The sequence below is a fragment of the Echinococcus granulosus genome (assembly GCF_000524195.1).
Source record: "Echinococcus granulosus chromosome Unknown EG_S00115, whole genome shotgun sequence".
Classification (NCBI taxonomy): domain Eukaryota; kingdom Metazoa; phylum Platyhelminthes; class Cestoda; order Cyclophyllidea; family Taeniidae; genus Echinococcus; species Echinococcus granulosus.
Genome location: NW_020170495.1, coordinates 86,049 through 104,980, shown reverse-complemented (window position 1 = coordinate 104,980; position 18,932 = coordinate 86,049). Strand labels below are relative to the sequence as shown.

Sequence of the window (18,932 nt, the reverse complement as noted above, 5' to 3'; positions counted from 1 at the left end):
CTTCGGACTTCGGGAAGTAAACAATTGTGTTTTCAATGCATGACACATATAAAAAGTTTAGTCTTCTGGGGATGAAATGGTGAAGGCCTCAGAAGCGCAGAGAGCGTAATGGGGCGAGGGATGGTCAGATGGGAGGGATCCATTTGCGCAGTTCCCACGACTTTCCCTTTCAAGTTGCTATAGGTGCAAACAGACCGTCTCATCACCACCGATTTCAAACGTTACTGAGGAGCTCTCTAGACAGGTTAATGTCGACTTAATATCCAAATAGACACACACTTCTTGTTTATCACCAAAAAAGGTCTTTCTGAACAAGACCTATCCGTCTGACTCAGCACTAAATTCAAATATTTCGATTTCGGGTGGTACATTGTGCTATTGCACCTGGGATTACATTCCTAGGTGTAGCCACCACTTTATAATATGAGGATAAGCGAAAGTATAAAGTACAATAAAAGACCCTAACGACTGACTGACTGACGCATGTCCGTACTTTACAGTGCATCCGTGTACACAATTACATGAGTTTCCCAAGTTCCCATGAGTTGCAGTAGGTGATGCAAGTAGCGCAAAAACTAGAATTAAGGATACGTGGGAATGAAGGCCAAAAAGGTATGATTTATCGTTAACTTTAACATAAAAAATAACAAGAGAAGCGGTAGAAGTGATGTTCCAAAGATACAACGGGAGAAATAAATTAGATTTTGCATTAACTTAGTCCACTTCGAGAAAAGTAAGGGTAAACTTTTATAATGGCAAATTAGAAGCAAACTTTTGTTAAGATTATCCATAAATCAGCTACCATTAATATATTTGCAATGTTTTTGACTTGCTTAAAGCCGTGAGGTCCCAACAACGAAACATAAAATCATAACCATCGACCACTTTAAAACACGAAAAGCACTCAGTTCATACAAAGATGAACTTTGAAAAGAACACTAAGAGAAGGAAACAGTGGGATAGAACAAGTCAAGTCTTGAGTTCTCCATAGAAATTTGCTAAAATAAGATTATTGCTCATACCTACATCCTCGCCATGAAAACATAGCAATTGGAGGAATAGTAGTAGCAAAGCGCACTCACTCCACTTCATAAGTACTACCAGCGTGGACAAAATCTGCCCCACTGTTGCCGAATTTACTCCTACACACTTTCCAGTACATTGCGTTTTCCACGAATCCACCATCCATCCCCCTCCACTCCTTCCTCCTCCACCACCACCACCACCATCCGTCGCCTCATCAGACAGCGATGATCCCGAAGAATTCAATACTGCAATTACCGTGGAGGTTCGCCTAATGTGAGGCAGTCCAGCCGTTAAAGCCAACGCCCGAAGGAGTACATTCACCGTTCCAAGACGACCGATAGTAGCGGAATTGCTGCGTCCCCGACGGCCACAGTAGCAGCGAAGGGTGGTGAGGAGAACACGGAGGTTGGCGGCAAGGGAGGACGGCACGCGGGATTGAGAGGGTCGGCGCAGAGCATAGGAGGGCCGACGACGACTACGGCGGCTAGGAGGGGGACAGAGACCACCATGGGAGTTGTTGGCGGTATTGACAACGGTTGTCCCAGTAACGCTAGTTGTTGAGGCACGAGATAGAGGGGGACGAGGGCCGATGAAGGACTGAAGATGAGCAATCTTGAAAAGTAGGAATAAGTTGGAAGGGAGAAATTTGCTTAATGGTAGGATGGTAATCAACCTTCAGTAAATCTGACTGAAGGTCGTTTTCACTTAGCCATATACATACACTACCACCGATGACAGAGTTCTGGTACAAAATTACCAACCTAGTCTTTGAATTTATCAGAGAAGACATTCGTAATTCGTACATAGAGATGCTATTTCAATTACCAGGAGTTCTACAGCACATGTCACCTGAAACGTTACCTCCCACTAAACTTGTTTTCCAAATCATCTCACATTCCCTGCCTGACCACTACATTCAGCATAGAAAACAATTGCAGATTGTAAATAATAAGAATAATAATTAAGGTCAAAGGAATTATATGACTAGTTATCCTAACCAATCGTATTCCCGAGAACAACATCAAAACACGACTTATCCACTATGCCAAAAAATGCAACGGTGCAATCAAATTAACCAATGTTCCACGCAGCTCAAAATTTCCTCAGCAAACTGAAACTCCGTATCACAATACATTCTATTACTTTATATGTATTCATCAAGTACCAAGAATGAAAAAAGTGCGGCAAAGTAGGTATATGCATGTGTAATCCACATTCAAGGCACGCCAACTTACCTGAACCCGAAGAATGCTAACAGTTATTGGTATGCATTGACTGAGTCTGGCACGAAGTGTAAATCTTCGGTCATAGGGTGCAAGCTTGCATAGCAGCTAAACAGCAGTGAAAGATAATAAGAAGAGCACAAAACCATACTTTGTGCATTTTGAAAAGCAGTTCATCAACAGACATATTTTCCGAATATTCGGCACGAAGCGCTTGAAGTATAACTCGAGTTCCACCAGCATGAACGATGTAGAGTAAATACTTTTCCTCGTCTAGAGAATAGGATGAATAATACCACAACAATCCAATTCACCAGGTCCAGTACATAATTTACTGAGTAAAGAGATCGCCTGTATTCGAACACCCTGGCAAACGAAGATTTGTAAAACAAATAAAACATTTGCGATAAATCTTTCGTCCTCACAATTCAAGGTACGAATAAGAGCTAGAATCAAATAGTACAGAAACATGTCCTTTTCCTACTTTTATTGCAAATTGACCGATTCAAAGCAGACAGTACTGCAACTATAGAATTTTTCTTTTCTTCGAGATCAGAAACTGCAGCAGACTCATTCGCAAACCTCGATAATTCACTGAAAAGGATGTAGAAATCGTCCTTGGTCTCCATTTTGACTATTTAATGCAGCCTTCATTGCATGTCTATAAAGACGATATTTCTATGAATAAAGGTTTGGAAGGACAAATATCGAAACGGGCTGCTCAAGTCCTTACAAAAGCTAAAGTTCTATTTGCTTTGGATAAGTGGAGAGTAGCGGTGCGGCAAACGAACGTGTTCGGAGTAAACACAATTCGGCCCTTATATACACCAATTAAATGTTAGCACATTGAGTCTTCGCGGCAGTTAATGGGACGTTCCATTTACGCGCCAAAGGATTTAAATTCATTTAGTGGCTTAAAAGCCAATACCCATGACGATTTAAATAATTTCAGCTTGAATGCAATCCAGGAATAATACTAAGCACAACTAGCTTAATAGTGCTCTATATGCCTTTAGTATGCCTGTGATATGTTAGCCAGAAGCGGTAGGGAACCCCACAATTGGACTCCGACCAACCCATAGTCGGACCTCCAAGGGGGAAACAAACCACACCTCGCACCACCACCCAGGTCCTGACATTCATATGCCTGAATTGTTACGGCACAATACCATTTAGTGGAGCCCCAGGGGCCTCCAATGGGCCAGTTTCTACGTCCATATTCTCGTTTGCCATTGCAACTATCGGCTGCGGAGACGTCAAAATACGTCTTATCACCAGTGCTGTGAGCAGCAAAGAGGGAAAGAATGTTGGTCAAGAAGAATGACGTTCATCTGGAAGGCTGGGCATCGCCACCCTCAATCACATCTTCAAGGAAGGGTTTTCCACCTCGCATCTGGGCTCAGGCTGAAGAAGTAAACTCCCACCCCCTTCAGTTGTGCTTAGATTCTGGTCATCTGCAAAGAAAGGCATCTTATTTGGCCATTAAGTGCTGCTCTTACTATGCATGACTATTTCCCTCCCTTCTTAACAACGCAAAATGGCTTCCAGTCAGTATAGCCTCCATCAAATTTCCGCCAACTCTCACCGAAAACGGTTCTGAATGAAATGACATTTTGCTAAGATCCCTTATCTAGCAAGTAAGTAAGTGAGCAAGTAGTTTTCGACGTTGGAATCCAACAAAGCAAGTGCGGCGTGATGCCATTAAGCATGTTCCATTTCACAAATGAACCATAACCGTGCAATACGTCGCCCCACGCGTTGGAATACTTACGCGCCTAGACCCCTCATTGGAAAAGCTGTCTATGCGTGTCGCCCAGTAAAACTGCAATTTTCTGTCAAGTAAAAGTTGTAGATAGAAAATAGACGGGTAACCACGACAATTTTGGGTAAAATTCTTCAACAATTTACTAAATGACCGTTGTCTGCTTAAATTCGAGCACTTCCAACGCATCCACAAATGAGAGCAAGGGAGGACTGACCATTTTACTCCAAAATCTTGTTAACAAGTATGAGGTTGAATTTTCTTTACCTTCAAAGCTCCAAGATGCAGTGAAGTTGAGTAAAAATCGCAAGGAGGCTTGTGTTTACATATAAAAGCCCATAACAAAACCGTACCTCTAATTCTACCACAAATAGTTAATGTCCAGTTCATCTCAGGCCTTAATAATAAACATGAAACAATCTGAAAACCACAGATGAAGCTGAAAAGTAAAAACGGTCAAACGAAAAAAACAAATCCCAAAGTCACCTAATTCAACGAGAATGAACCAAAAATAATAAGCCGATGACAAAATTAGCCACCATTTGTTGAATATAGTATCTGATGACGAACCAACATACCAGTTTGCCCTCGTCACTCTCTCTTTCTTCTCGTTGCACATTCCACCCGTTCCCATCCCTATAATGTCACAACTATACACACCTTTTCTTAGGTTCACCCTACGTTTACCGATGCAATACATGTAACTTAACGCTTTAATGAGATGTTTCAGGTTAACAAAACACCTGAAAGATAACAACACTTACATTGCGCGCGATCCAATGCAAGTCAGGCAGCCGCGACTTCAAGTGGTTCATCATGTAAACCATGCTCTCCTATTGCTACACATCTTCCCGTTCCTGCCCGCAGCCCTAAATGCAACCATAAGCATTCCCTACAAGTTGTTTTAATCTACTAAGCACAAGTTTGCCTACAACAAAAACAATTTAGGTTCCATCTGGAAATTCGGAGGACTTAAGCATAATGTGTGAAAGCCCACCACAGCATTTCAAGCAAATGGTTACAGATCTCCGATTAGCCGTTACATTGCTTCTGAATCTACCTTAAATACCACCTCATACAAAAGTCGGGCCTACAATTAGATGGTTACTGAGGTCCTACTTTACACGTTTCACTACGAAACTATCAGCACAAAAACGAGGGCTGAGGTATCAGGTACTGCTGTAGAATTCTATGAATAATCAGGTGGCAAAGTATACCACATGCAGGACATCTTCTGCTGAAATAAATATTGCGGCCGCCAAAATAATGCAACTTCCGCCATACATTTCTTATTAAAAGAATAGATGCTAAAGGGCTAATCAAATTGGTAACGGGAACGCGTACACCAAATTCGTTAATCTGCAAAAGATGCGAAACACATTAATTACAAATCATTCTTACATTAACAATGTGCGGAGTATTAGTAGCTGTGAATTTCCCATTTAGAGCCGTTGGGTAATGCCTCAATGCATGTCATTTAGTGCTCCATGGGAAAGTGGTACACTCTTGCGCGGTTTAGGGTCCAAAACATTAGTACTAAGCAAAGCTAAACATATATACACATAAATCTCCTTATTTTTGGCAATCAGAGCCTTATTAATCAAAATCTTGGCACTGGTAAAATAAAAAAACACAACCCGATGCACCAGTGTGGCGCAACACCAAGACAACCCTGAAAACGGCAACTTAAAAAATTTGAAAGAAACATTTAGATAAACAAAATATACAAAAAGGTTTCGTAGTACAAATGTTAGGTTTAAAAATTTTCGTGTGTTTACACATCTAGTTAACTTAAAGATGGTGCTTGAGCATTCTATAAAGCACTTTTTTACAGCTGGACCTATTTTGTGCAAACAGGTGGTAATAGGCAAAAAACATTAGGCAGTTTTGGCTTTAAAATAAAAAAATCTATATTAAATATGTTTTAAAATGCACTTTTGCAACTGAATTGATGGGCGAACAGAATTTTCCAGAAGCGGAAGTAATAAGGTCTTGCTGAAGCTATCCTGCTTAATTTTAAGCAAAATATATTTTAAAAACCATTTTATAGCCTTAAAATAGGTCAGCTAGAGTTTGTTAGTACAGCCTCTGAAAATTTTGCCTAATACTTTCCATTTTGGTTCGTCTTGCAATGACTCTTTTAAATGACTTCATCTCGCAGAATTTGTGCAATTTTGTAAAATGGTCGTTTATCCCTCGGTATTAACGAGGAGCCACTTGTGAATTGGCCCTCGTACCATGTTGGGTTGCCTGGCCTTCGGGCCGTGCCAGCAGCTTAGATATTTTTTCTATGCTGAATATGTATGTTCTGCCCGAGTATTATCCTTTTTCGTCTTCAGGGGAGTTTCCGGGTGCTACAATATTGTTGCAATGCGCTGGTTGTTTGTTTGCCGGTTGCTTTTAGGCAAGAGCCTGTTCCTACTCTTCCGCCATTTTAGCTTCCAGAAACTTTCCCGAAGACGGGAGAAGACATAATACTAGGGCAGAATACGTTTACATACTCGACATAAAGAAGGTATTTGGGCTACTAGCATGGCCTGAAGACCAGCCTACCCAAAGAGGTACAAAAGTGGCTCTTTACCAAAACCGACCGTCAAACAAACAGCGTACTGTATTACTTTCCACGATCACGCCTCACTTGCATGAATGACTGACTCTGCTCTTCGTGTGGCGTTGTGTCTCTTCTGAGTAGATTCGCTGATTTTGCGACCGGATAATAGCGAATAATTTTCTCTATCTACCCGTATCTCTTCTGTTTCGACTTGTGATGTTGATGAGAATATATGGTTCACGTGTCTGTGAACGTTTCTACAAGTTGGTTTTGAGTTGATAGATAAATACACCGGAAGAAATAAAAGCAATTTCTAGCAGCAAAATAATTGCGAAGCATATAATGGCGAAGGTGAGTAGGATGTTCATGTTCTCCATTTTGATTTATTTTTACATGTATTGCTTGATGCTCTTGTAATACTTCCATGTATTTTAAAGAGTAAAGTGGATTTGTTGTGGTAGAACGCATGAAAGCAGCCACTGCTTGGGAGGCTGATAATGCTCGTCTGATTCCCAGCTTCGTCCTCAACATGGTTCAGCTGGAGAATGTGGTTACCGTTTCACCCGAGTGAGTGTTCTCATTTTCCTGGTTTCCTCCCTCACCCCTCCTTTCTTTCCCATTGACATTGTACTGTTACAAAACAGCTTCAGCACTCCCTGGCAGCATATAATAACCACGCTTGAACCAGACCTTTGTTTGCCAAAAGCAAGTTTGCATTTAAACAATAAAGCCGACGAAGAATAATTGCATTTAGTGATTTTGAGCAGGACTTGAGGTTCGGTTTGAATACCCGACCCTAATTGGTGTGGTTATTTAAACCATGGTATGACTACTGGGCCATCGTGATGGCGTTGTCCGTCAAACAGGAAGGCCTCAGTTGCCAACTAATTGAGCAGTGCTTCTGCAGCTGCTATCTGGAGGGTGGCCTTTGGCTTTCTTTTACACGAATCTACTGGAGCGCAGGTGCTTTTTTGCCGAATCGTACTCTCATATCACCTCATTACAACTGCCAGCCCATTAAAGATGTGGAAATAAATCGTCTTAGATTCATTTCGTGCGGAAGCATTGAGTCCTACCCTGACATGCTAGCATCTTTGGCCTACAACCATTTCGACCAGATATTGTTCCGCTTGCCTAATTTAGAGCCTTGGTCACTTTGTTGCTCTTCTGTGGATTTCTCTAACTCGTCACCTGTTGCAGCAATGAAGAAGGGATTTGGATGTGCTCCGATGCCTTACAAGGGGTTATTTTACATGACCTTATGAATTTCGTCGTCAGCATTTTATGGCTGAATGCTTCAGTTTGAGTAGGGTGGGAGAGTAATTGTAGAACTGCAGTAAATTATTGGCATGCGAACTACTAAGGCGTCTTCCGCGATGTGACTTTGAACTACGTCCCCAACATTGTCCATGAAGGAAACGATAGCTTCTCAGCGCTGTCAGAGCATCGAAAGACAGTGGCCTCCTCCACCAACAGAAGTGCGACTATTGCAGAGGTGCTATCGGGATAATGTGCACCGGGCCCCTCGGCAATAGACGACTGCCTTTGTGAATCCATTCCTCATTTCCGCAAGTTTCTCCTCAGTTTAAGCCATGGTGATCGTTTTACTGTATACGTATCACTGGACTAGATCTGGTGATGACTTCTGATGTGGTTTTAAGTAGGAGAACAAGTGGCGCAGTTTATTTGTATGGAATTGGGTGGAAAGGGTTGCAGGGCTAGTGTACGCTACTTCGTTGGTTGAGATAGTCAAAGCGAGGAGGACATTTACCGTCCCGAGCCTATTCAACCATACGCTGCCTTGCTCGGTAGTCGTTGCTAGGCAAAACCGGCGTATTATTTGCTATTTTTGGCAGGCATTGGGCTAGGGTCCAGTGGAGAGCGCATAAGAAGTGGAAGGAGGAGGCATCCGTCTGGCACTGGTGGAGAAATAACGCATTAACATCCTTTGTAAGTGAGACAAAGTAACTTGGCACGATTCCTTCCTCTTTCAGCTGGGTCCTGCGAAAGCGTTCACAAGGGAGGAATTAGATTGAGTAATCACTGAAACCGGGAGACCCTCCAACGATGGGGCTCAGTAGGCGCGACGGTTAACCACTCATTCGTCTTACTAACCATCCAGCCAACTTAAAGTGTGCACCTTACACCAACATGTTTTGCTGCCAGGGTAATCGGCAACTCCACACGCCCCAGTGGCTGGAGGTCCACTTCTCGTGCCAAAGAGCTCAGCATTCGGCACACGTCACGAAGTCAATGCTTTCGCTCGGCTTGCCTGATTTGCCAACACCACACATCGTGCCTCCACCTCACTCGTAGCGATCTGCGGTAAAGGCATCTGCATTGAAGCCGTCACCTCTGAAAGGGTTACAGGGTCCAAACTCACACACGAACACAAACACTGAGTTATGACAGCCACATGCGATAATTTGTAGATCGCTTGGTATTCACTGCATAGACGGACCTTGGCACTTCGGACTACGTAGTCGGCAACAGCTGGCTAAGCCACGATTTTGGTGCCCGCGTTTCCCAAGAGCAGTAAACCGGGAAAGGAGAGTAGGATACAAAATACGAACGACCCGATGACAATGATATTACAAGAGAGGTGAAAAATAGTCTTTTGGGACAAATAACAACCCCATCGACAGGAGGCCTGAGCGCAGTCGCCACACACAGTGGAGGTGGCAAATTTCGACCGAAGGCACACCCCTTGAGAGCACGTCTGCCTGCATACTCCATGCTCGCCTCCTCGTAAGGTGGGATTTTCGATGGGCACCGCATCTCCAATTGTGAAGGTGTATTAGTGACATGAGGTACTCTATCAATTTTCTACAAGTCAGGGAAAAGACACACGATGGAATCAGATAAGGTGTAGGAGCACATGCGCATAAAATGTAAATGAATTTATCCGTGACAGCTCGAGTTGTTTTCTGTCGGGAAAATAGATGAATCTAAGATCTTGGAGAAGGTTTGGAAAGCATCTGCCAGTAGTGATATTTACAGCTTCAAACGAGTAGATTCTACAATTGCGCCTGATAACTCACATTGGTTGGTTCGAGACACACCAGGGGGATGACGAACATCCATTCGATCATTCATTTGCCTGTTGAGAAACCTGGGCTTCATCCAGAACTCTACAGAAAGTAAAAGCAGCTAGAAACAGACCAGGGGAAAGGTTTAATATCCCCTAAACCTCTTTTATTACGCAACATCATAAAAAGACTTGAGAATATGGGTAAAAAAGCACTTTGCCGACCAAATAATGCACACACTAAATGCATTAGTGCACAACAACCGTAACACCAACTCACGCACCGCCAGCCATTCCTACCTAAGCAATGTGCAAAGCAAAGCCACATGCAAGACCCACATTTACTTTCATTATAAACATACACTCCTATTGAATATGCTGTCCATAAACGTCACTGGTACCAGGCAGAGCCAAACATTTACCAGGATTTTCCTCTTTAAAATAAATAAGGCCTTTACAGCCAGAATCTAGGCAGCGCAATATTCGGAAAGGAATCTGGAGTAACGAGAGTTTAGAGCAGCCGCTGGGGATGTTGCTTACCATAACAAATAGAAGCGATAAGGTTTCGCGCTTTAAAGTTAGCCGTATTCTTTTCATCTTTTACACATGACAAAGTCAAAGTGACTTTAAGGCGCCCCATGTATTACTGATATGCGCCATTTTGGCCATTTATATGTGCGCTTGAAGCGCTTATAACAAAGAGGCACTAGTATTACAAATCTTTAATGTTATAAATTTTGCTGTCAGTTTTAAAATGTGGCCAACTATTACATGCGTAAACAATTTCGCACATGCTTTTGTTTGCAGTGGCAGGTGAGAAATTCCCAAAAAGCGGCGTAATTTAATATTTTTGTCACTTTACCTATAGCAACATTCATAAAATGATTTGTCTTTATAACATCTCAATTTCATGAACTAAGCCAATAGTGCTTACAAGGTTGTAGCGCGTTTGTATGAAAATCATTGTATGAATGATTTCTTGCATTCCGTGGAAAATACATCCTACGATATACAATAAATGCAGGGCTTTACCAATTTTGCAACCTATCAAGTGTTGTGAGCGATTCGCCTTGCTGGGTTATAACTTTGTGTGAATCGTCGTAAATAAATAATACTCGACTATCAATTTTGCGGGGACAATTGCGCAATGCATGTCAGGACAATATTGTCCGGTGTCGAAGCATCAACACTACGCTGGGATTTAATTTCGCCTTGCCATAGTGCGAGCACAATTACAATAACGGCATTTAATTGACCACGTGGCATCTTGATATGTGTCGATGTTCATATTAAAGAGCATGAACGAACGCTATTTCTGCAGAGGTGTGGTAAAGCTTTCAAGCCGACAATTGCTTCGGTGTCGCCTCTTCTAATTCCGCATAAGCAGGAGGTGGTTTTGTAGTGAATTGCAACGCGCACTACCTATCTCCCTCTCTCTTCTTCTCTCCCTCCATCCATCCGTCCATCTATCCCTCCCTCACGTGTGTCAGTGGGCGAGCCCGAAGTGTCAACCTTTTTGACAAGCAAACAATGGGAAGGAGCTTTTCAGACACACCTTTCAAATACAAAATAGGACAGTCTAAACATACACAAACAGTATCAACTGCATAAATATGAACAAGAAAAGAGTGAGGGAAGGGGGAGGGTGCTTTGGGTTGGGAATTTGACTGATCAAGCCTGAGTCCCTTGGATTCGTGGATTGCGCATCTTTGGATCCGATGTCTGTAGCCACTCGAAACTGCGACAGAGTGTGTGCAAAAGCATTTGTGGAGTGAGACAATGATTAGGATCACAGACAAACTGTTAGTCAGAGTGAGTGGAAGCTCAACTGGGTGGTTGGAGTGGTTAAGCCTTCCTGTTGGTGGATTATCATTAAATGATTTGCCTTATTCTCATTGTTCCTCGTATGAGCATTTACGTAGAATAATAACCTCTACCCATTATTCCATGTATTCCGTAATGCAACAGGTGCCGGAGTAGCACAAAAGTGTGAGAGGGAGAGACTTGTACAAACTCACTTCACTCCACTGTCACGGCGTGTCAGACATGCTGTCTCCTCGTTGGTGTCAAGGCCGTGCGGCTCGGAGGAGTTTAATATTGAATCGCCACACACTGTGTGGTTTCGGCCGGCGAGGCTTCCTGCAATGCATCCAAATGACTTCTGACGACGTCTTGGCAACGATGGACCTTAGAACTTGGGCGCAAATATAGCTTTATTTTTAGCAGCAATTGAGACAGAGAAATGGTAACCGCTGTGGTTTTGTTAGCAAAGTTGTCCACAACCAGTTGACGGACTTGTTGTAAATCCTCCCTGACATGCATAAATCATACAATGGCGAATCGGATGCCACAAATGAATGAATTTTAACCATCAAATCCCCGTACATTCCAATCTAAATATTCTTCCTTCGTGTCATCTTACCGAGAGTTTTTTCGCCATGCTTGTGCGACTTATCGTGCTTGATCCAGGGGTGTTTCAACGCCTCTTCCACCGTCATGCGATCTTCCGGTCTCCAGCTGTTGAAGAATTCCGTACATAAAGTTAACTTCATAATTAATTATCAAGTCATTTTAAAGCAAAACTTCAAAATGGCCGTTAAAAGTGCAACTTGATTATTTGAAAGTTTTTTTGAAGTAAAAAGTGAAGAATAATAAGTAAGACTGACGTTAGACATTTGAGGATAAAGTCCTTGAACACTGGGTCAGCGGCATCAAATTCCTCCTCGAAAGACTTTGGTGGGGTGGAAAGCACCTTTGTAGGGCGACTATTCTCACCTAAAATTTTAACCAAATAGTACGCTTTTACCTTACATCTACTGCAAATCTTAAGGTGCATTTGGAAGCTAAATAAACATTGCGTCTTTTAAATGAACGATGTACATATTCCGTCTTAAATATATGTCGAACCCGTAGTGGGATGCTTAATGCTTCAAAACACTCTGAAGGCGGGTGCAATGAATTCCACCCTCTACTTACCTACTAACTTCTTGAATGTGGGAGACTTCTCAGTCATTTCCTCTGGCGGCGCTCCCAGCAATCTAGTTATGCACCGCAACTGATCGGCTTCGTCGACTCCAGGGAACAGTGGAGCACCTGATACGAAGAAGGCAAATAAGCTTGTGCCTTAATCAAACCACCAAGCGACTGCTTACACTGTCTCAATGACAAGTTGTATCACTAATTTGCCTCCCACTTTAAGACTTTTAAAATCTCCTACAGGAAAGTGTCATTTTGAAGTGGACTCTTGGAGGCTCGATGGTGGATTAATTAAGAAGAAGAAGGAAGTTCCGTAATAACTGCACTCTGGAGTGCGTGCCAATTAGTATTTGTGGAGGGTGGGAGGGAGAAAAGCACAAAAAAGGGCAAAGTGCCTGTATAAAGCTCCGCCAGCACGCAGCCGAGGCTCCACATGTCGATGAGGGTAGAGTAGCGCAGTCCGAGTATTACCTCCGGCGCCCGGTAGTACCGTGATTGGATGTAATTGTAGACTGTTGTTCAAAAAAATCAACGTACAATTACTAAGTTTATTGTGCTGAACTAAGTAAATAATAATAATAATAATGGGTGAGGCTATTCAAGCAGTAGAATTGAACGGGTAAAGACTGGAAAAAGGAAAGGTGTAAGGATCACTCACTTTGCTCCGACTCTCGACAACTCGATCCAAAGTCGATCAATTTGACGTGTGCCTTGTCGTCTGGGAATACAAGGATATTCTCCTACAAAAAAGATGGAAGCAGAAGACCGCGATAAGTAGAAGAAGGTGTATTTTAAGCAAATAAAGAAGACATCCTCCTTCTCCTCCTACCGGTTTGATGTCACAGTGGATGATGGACTCCTCTTTTAAGATGGCCAAACACTTGAGACAACATCGCGTTATGCCTCGAATGACTTTCGTAGGGAGCCCACGAAAATCACGTCGCTTCAGAACTTCGAAGAGATTTTCCCTTGAAAGAGAGTTGATTGTTAGTTGGACAAATACCTACCCAATCAACTCGCATACGATGCAGGGATGATTGCGGAAAGTGAAATCGTCAAACATGCGGAGGGTGAAATTTTTGCTCTTGGGATCGCGGCGCATGAGGACGCTGAGCATCTTCGCCTCCACCTTCGCCTGTTCATGGAGGCTAAATTGATGAACGAGAGAGAAAAAATTAGACAACCGTCTTTCAATGAATGATAAGGGCATCAAACAAAGTTGTGCCGTTGGGCTGAGCATTAAAATGTGCTTAAATTGAAAATTTTATCGTAATTTGCAGTATGCGCACTTTCTTGGTAAAAAATGCGAAATTTTCCGACTCAACAACCCTCATGCGCTTTTCCCACGACCGAGAGTGGCCCACTGTAAATGGGAAATAAGCTGCAGGAGGAGTTACTTTTTCATGATTAAGGCATTAAATGAATTGTCCCCTGCCCCCTGCTTTCTTTAGCAGCCCGTACACAAGCGATCAGTGTGCAATGGCTGGCGAAATCTTGATGGAATTCAGCAGGTCCTCCCATTTTTGCCCTCTCATCTCTTTACAACACATGCTCGAGGAGGAGCAGCACTACTTTAAAATTCCCGCTCGCGAAAGAACTTGAAAAGGGCTTTCATCCAATACTCACCAGCAAGATTGTCAAAGTCATTGCACTTACTTTGGCCGATTTCTGATGATCTTGAGAGCCACCCTTTGTTGATTCCGATGGTCATAGGCTGCCACCACTTCTCCAAACGCGCCCTTGCCAATCGTGCCAATCACCTCGTAGCGATAGGCGATGTGGTCATGGGGTATTGTCTTGTACTCCCCTTTCTTGTTGTCAAAGCCATTGTTGTAAGGCTCATTCCTTCCAGTGGTTTTCGCAACGCCTCGTCCAAAGTACCATATCTTCTTGTAGTGTGCGATTTCTCCACGTTCATACTCGGTTAGACTTGATCCAAAGCGCTCTATAACCTCTACAATATGTTCACGACTTCGTTAAACGATAGCTCAACAGTGAGTTAGGAGGCAGGTGAAGTGAGTGGTGACTGCACTAACCTTCCGGAGAAAACCACTTCCGTCGACTGTGACTGCGGTGACTGTGACGATAACCACCGAAATTGTGGCTGACGAAGGTGGTGGTGGCAGTGGCGGCGGCAGTGAACGAAATACTGGTGGGTGATGCTTCCTCTTTGGATGCGGTGACAAATGTGGAGCGACGTCTCGACATGAAATGGTCCACGTTCACCTCCCTTGGTGTTTTGGGTGAACAGTGAAGACCATTATTTTCAAGTGGCTATTGATGGAGAAGGGAAGAAATGGACAATTATAGACTCTTGATAGGGCTGAAAGAGGAGCGTTTATGTCTGTAGCGAATCCCAGTCGACCAGAGCCATTCCCTACGGAAACGACATTATAAAAGGAAAAAAAATATTTTTCATGTGGCCTTGCTACAACTCTCCGTGGATGCGGAAAGTGCATGTAAGCTATTGCGTGGGTCCCATCGACGGATGAGTCGACATGCCATCAGCATAGCATTCCTCACTATGCAATCTGCTATTTTTACCCCACTTCGGGTTAGCGTGGCGAGTGTACTTCAAATCTGAGTCATCTTCTACAGCTGCAGACGTTGAAGCTCCGCGCATAAATTATTTTGCAAATTTTGGAGAAGTCACAATGCTACACCAACGTGCCAATCAACGATGACTTACTCAATTTGGCTCTAGTGATGTAAGACCGGGACCCTCCGTTTCTAGCTGCTGTCAAAGCAAACTATGTGTCACTGCTCTTTTTGTAATTACAAAAGAAGGAAATAAGCGTGTGACTTTTAGTCCAAGTTATTAGGAGTGATGGAAGAGTTCGCTATGGACGCACTAATTGACTCGCAATGAGAAGTGGACCTATGCCCCTATTTCGGTGCTTCTTAAGCACTTCAAATGGCGCATCATTTCAAACTGTGGAAGACCACACCTTCTTCAACTGTGGTGTTAGTTGGGCTGCGGAGGGTTGCCCTCTGTAAGCCAGATTGGGTAGGTCAGTAAGAAAACATCGTTGCAGGCGTTTGTGTCGCATAATGCAATACGCATCCGTGAGAAGTTTGAATGCCGAGCACTAAGGGAGAGAATGGCAGGAGAGGGGCGCTGCTGTTGCCACTTCCTCATTTTCTGCATTCTTCTCCTCCTCCTCCTAATACACCCCAGTGATTGCCACTGCCTCTGCTTAACATAAGACGATCACATGCGAAATAGGATAATAGACAGTTGGCCAACAACGCAAAATTCCCGTTTAAATTAAATCACAATGTACCTTTAGATTGTTAAAGAGGAAAAAGGGAGACGCACCTTAACTTTTATGACCTTTCCATCCTTTTCATGGTGACTTTTGTGCGAAGCACGAATTCGATTGTCCGGAATGCGGTAGAACCATGCATTGTTGTGAATAATTTCACCGGTAGTTAGCTGCTGCCTGTTCATCCGTCGGTCCGCCTTTAGGGCACAAATCTGCCAAATGCAAGAGAACACACGATGATTGCGGAGGTAGCGGAAGTTATACAACTTGACATGAATGACATAGAACAATTCATTGCATGAAGTAGGGACCTCTTGATTGGGTAAATAAAAAAAGAGGAAAATAAATAAACAAAGTTAAATCTCATCTTTAAACGGAAAAAAAAGGTACAATTTTAGGAAACTTTTTGAAATCATCTGATTTCACGACTGTGACACTGACAAGGACTGAATGGACTAATCAGAAAAGAATGTTTTAAAATAGATTAGGAAAGTGGTTGCCATCTTTCCCCCATGAAAACAACATTTGAAGGAGAAAGAGCGAAAGAGAGATAGATGAGGACTCCCTCAACTCTAAACTATACAGTTTCTTTGAAGATGGTCACTTGGAGACCTGAAGGATTAACTTACAATGTCTGACGATGATCGCCACCTGCGCAGCTGCACATGCATTGTTGAGGGGCAGAAGGGAGTGTTAGCAAAACTCCCACAACAGGAAGGGGAGCAACAACTCACGTCGTCTTGCTGATTTATTACTGCGAATTAGAAATGGCGACGAGTTCGTTTGCTGCGCCGAAGCATACACATGCATTTGTCTCTGCTTCGTGTGTCTATCCCGCGACAGTCACATTTCATTCGCCATCCCTCGGGGCCAACCCCACTGCCGCCGTCATCAACACCATCGGTTTAGTCTTACGACTTTGTACAACTTTTGTATTCTCGCATACCCTGCGGCAGCCAAGCAACTCCTTGCCAGGTTTGAGAAAGGATCGAAAAGATGAGGAGGAGGAGGAGGAGGAGGAGGAGGAGGAGGAGGAGGCGTTGGAAGGGCTGCTTTGAATCAATGCTCTACTGTTCCACCCAATCTACTTTGAGGTGTACCTCTTTTGACTGCTGCAAAACCTTTGGCTTCGATTAAAAGAACTTTTCAAGAACGTAGCCCCCAAAGTGCGCCGGCAGAGGTGGTCGCAAGAATTGCAACAAGTACCCCCACATCCACCCGCTCACCCGCTCTCACAACATGAGTCTTCTTCGGTAAAGAATAACTTCAACACTTAAAACGACCTCACTTTTGATTCACGCAAAGAGGAGTTAGGTCTGGGGCATACCCAAACACCTCCATGTCAGTTGCAGCAATCATTTTTTGTCAAATGGGTATCCACATTTTGCAAGCTATGGCTTGATTGCAAATTTGACTTGCAAAAATGAATTTCCTTAAATGTAATACAAATGCACTATTGACAAGTTTTTTGTTTAAAATGTTTTTTGGATAAAATGCAGAATGGTCTCTGGTGGAAAAAGGGCAACCTAAGAGGAGGGTGTAAACTGCTTTTGCGATGACAAAACACTGGAAATTTAGCTTAACTACACATTCTTTGTGCGTTGCTCCCCGCAGTCGGATGAATGTTGGGTGCTTTTCGGTAAATTTTGTGATTTATATTATTTGGTTAAAATTGGCCTTGTTCGATGGCTCAAGACAAATTACCGCATGCCCACTTGGCATCCACTGAGCCATGTGCCCAGATCTCGTCAAAAAAGCCCCAACAAGATGAACAGGTGTGTGAAAAATGGTAAACGATAGGAAAAAACTTCTACTGCTTAGCGGAACCTTCTTTTTGACTGCGACACTTTTCCCACCACATCAAATTTTTTGTCATCCTTTTGCCAATCCTCCAGCTCCGCATACAAAACCGTAAGGTGAAAGTGTACACCGTAACTTGAAATTGAAATCGCAGAAAGCGATTCTACAAGTTGAAATGACTGGTCTTGCGAAGGATAAGTATTTCAAAGATTTCACCACCTAGCAGTTTTGAAAATAGCCACCTTCTGAGGTGACACACGGTGAAACCTTCTTGTCAAGTGTGTAAAATCCACATAGGCTTTTAATATCAATTCGAGTGCTCCTCTATTGTGACAAATGAAGAGGGCCAATTTTTACACTTCCTGCCTATTTACTTATTTTGGGATCATGAAAAGCAGTAAAGCAGGCCAACTCACAGTCGTCTCTTTCAAGTTTCCATGCCATTCCATCCAACTTGCATGCTTGACCGCACCGATTTTGGTGCGTCTCCTTTGGCGCCTCTCAGGGGAGTGCTCTTTGCCACTACTTGCCACACATTTCGACGATTTGCCACCACCTGTTGAACTGCCGAGCCCGCTGCTTCCGTTGGTTGTCCTCTGCAAATGGATGGTATTAGTCGGTGGGTCAGTTGGGCCACAAGCCAAGAGAAAGTGACCTAACACCAGTAATTGATGAAAACTGCCTGAGAACTAAGTAGTCATGAGCAAAGTACTCACCGTTGTAGGTTCTGTTGAGGCCCTGCACTCGGAGCTGCTGCTGTCGGGGTTGTGCTGAACGCCCTCATCCTCCTCAACCGGCGCAAGACTTTCATCTCCACTGGTCTAAGAGACATGGCGGTGGGGGGGGGGGAGGGTTGAGAGGGGGATAGGTAAGCTCACAATAGTGAATAATTACCACTAGCGCTATGTAAGGGCTACCCCAGCACTCTTCTTTCCCACTTTGTCTGAATATTAAGAAAGACATCTAAAAATGTTTCTCCGAAGAATAGACGCACAAGACTACACGAATCCCAGCGTTAATTACATGAGATACGATGCAGTCATCGCATTTAAGCTAAAAGCCAAAATCCCCCATTTTGACTAGCCGGAAGGAGCCTCTACTACTACCACTGTGGAGTGCTGTGCCATTCACTTACTTACCTCAATCTCCTGCGATTCGTTTTTCAATGCGCCATTCACTGCCAGCGTCATGATGCTCGCGAATGCGTATTCAACTGTGCCCTCGTCTACGCTCGTCGTCGTTAAGGTGTCTTTTCCTCATCTGTGTGTTTGTGCTCTCGCGTGTGTGTATGTGCGACTAA

At 43.4% G+C, this 18,932-nt stretch overlaps 2 protein-coding genes across 2 annotated transcripts in view; both read right to left on the bottom strand. All coding sequences in view use genetic code 11, as the record gives it.

Moving 5' to 3' along the window:
• The window catches only part of EGR_08679 (Cytosolic carboxypeptidase), a gene marked incomplete at both ends in the record, with an annotated part of 36,300 nt that extends 28,181 nt beyond the window's left edge, over window positions 1-8,119 (bottom strand). Inside the window, 5 exons of the mRNA XM_024497928.1 lie at window positions 1,215-1,638; window positions 2,262-2,357; window positions 2,401-2,522; window positions 3,357-3,529; window positions 7,956-8,119. Coding sequence (XP_024347653.1) covers window positions 1,215-1,638; window positions 2,262-2,357; window positions 2,401-2,522; window positions 3,357-3,529; window positions 7,956-8,119 — 979 coding nt within the window. The remainder of the gene's footprint in view (window positions 1-1,214; window positions 1,639-2,261; window positions 2,358-2,400; window positions 2,523-3,356; window positions 3,530-7,955) is intronic.
• A 685-nt stretch (window positions 8,120-8,804) lies between these two features.
• Window positions 8,805-18,822, bottom strand: EGR_08678 (Putative dual specificity tyrosine-phosphorylation-regulated kinase 3; the record flags this gene model as incomplete). The annotated part of the gene is made up of 19 exons (XM_024497927.1): window positions 8,805-8,917; window positions 9,136-9,388; window positions 9,675-9,693; window positions 11,609-11,729; window positions 12,013-12,107; window positions 12,257-12,365; window positions 12,567-12,683; window positions 12,893-13,078; window positions 13,225-13,306; window positions 13,396-13,534; window positions 13,574-13,714; window positions 14,223-14,520; window positions 14,603-14,840; window positions 15,515-15,655; window positions 15,886-16,044; window positions 16,779-16,916; window positions 18,049-18,228; window positions 18,349-18,453; window positions 18,772-18,822. 19 exons carry the CDS (start codon window positions 18,820-18,822, stop codon window positions 8,805-8,807), a joined length of 2,685 nt encoding a protein of 894 aa, XP_024347652.1.
• Between the last annotated feature and the right edge of the window lie 110 nt (window positions 18,823-18,932).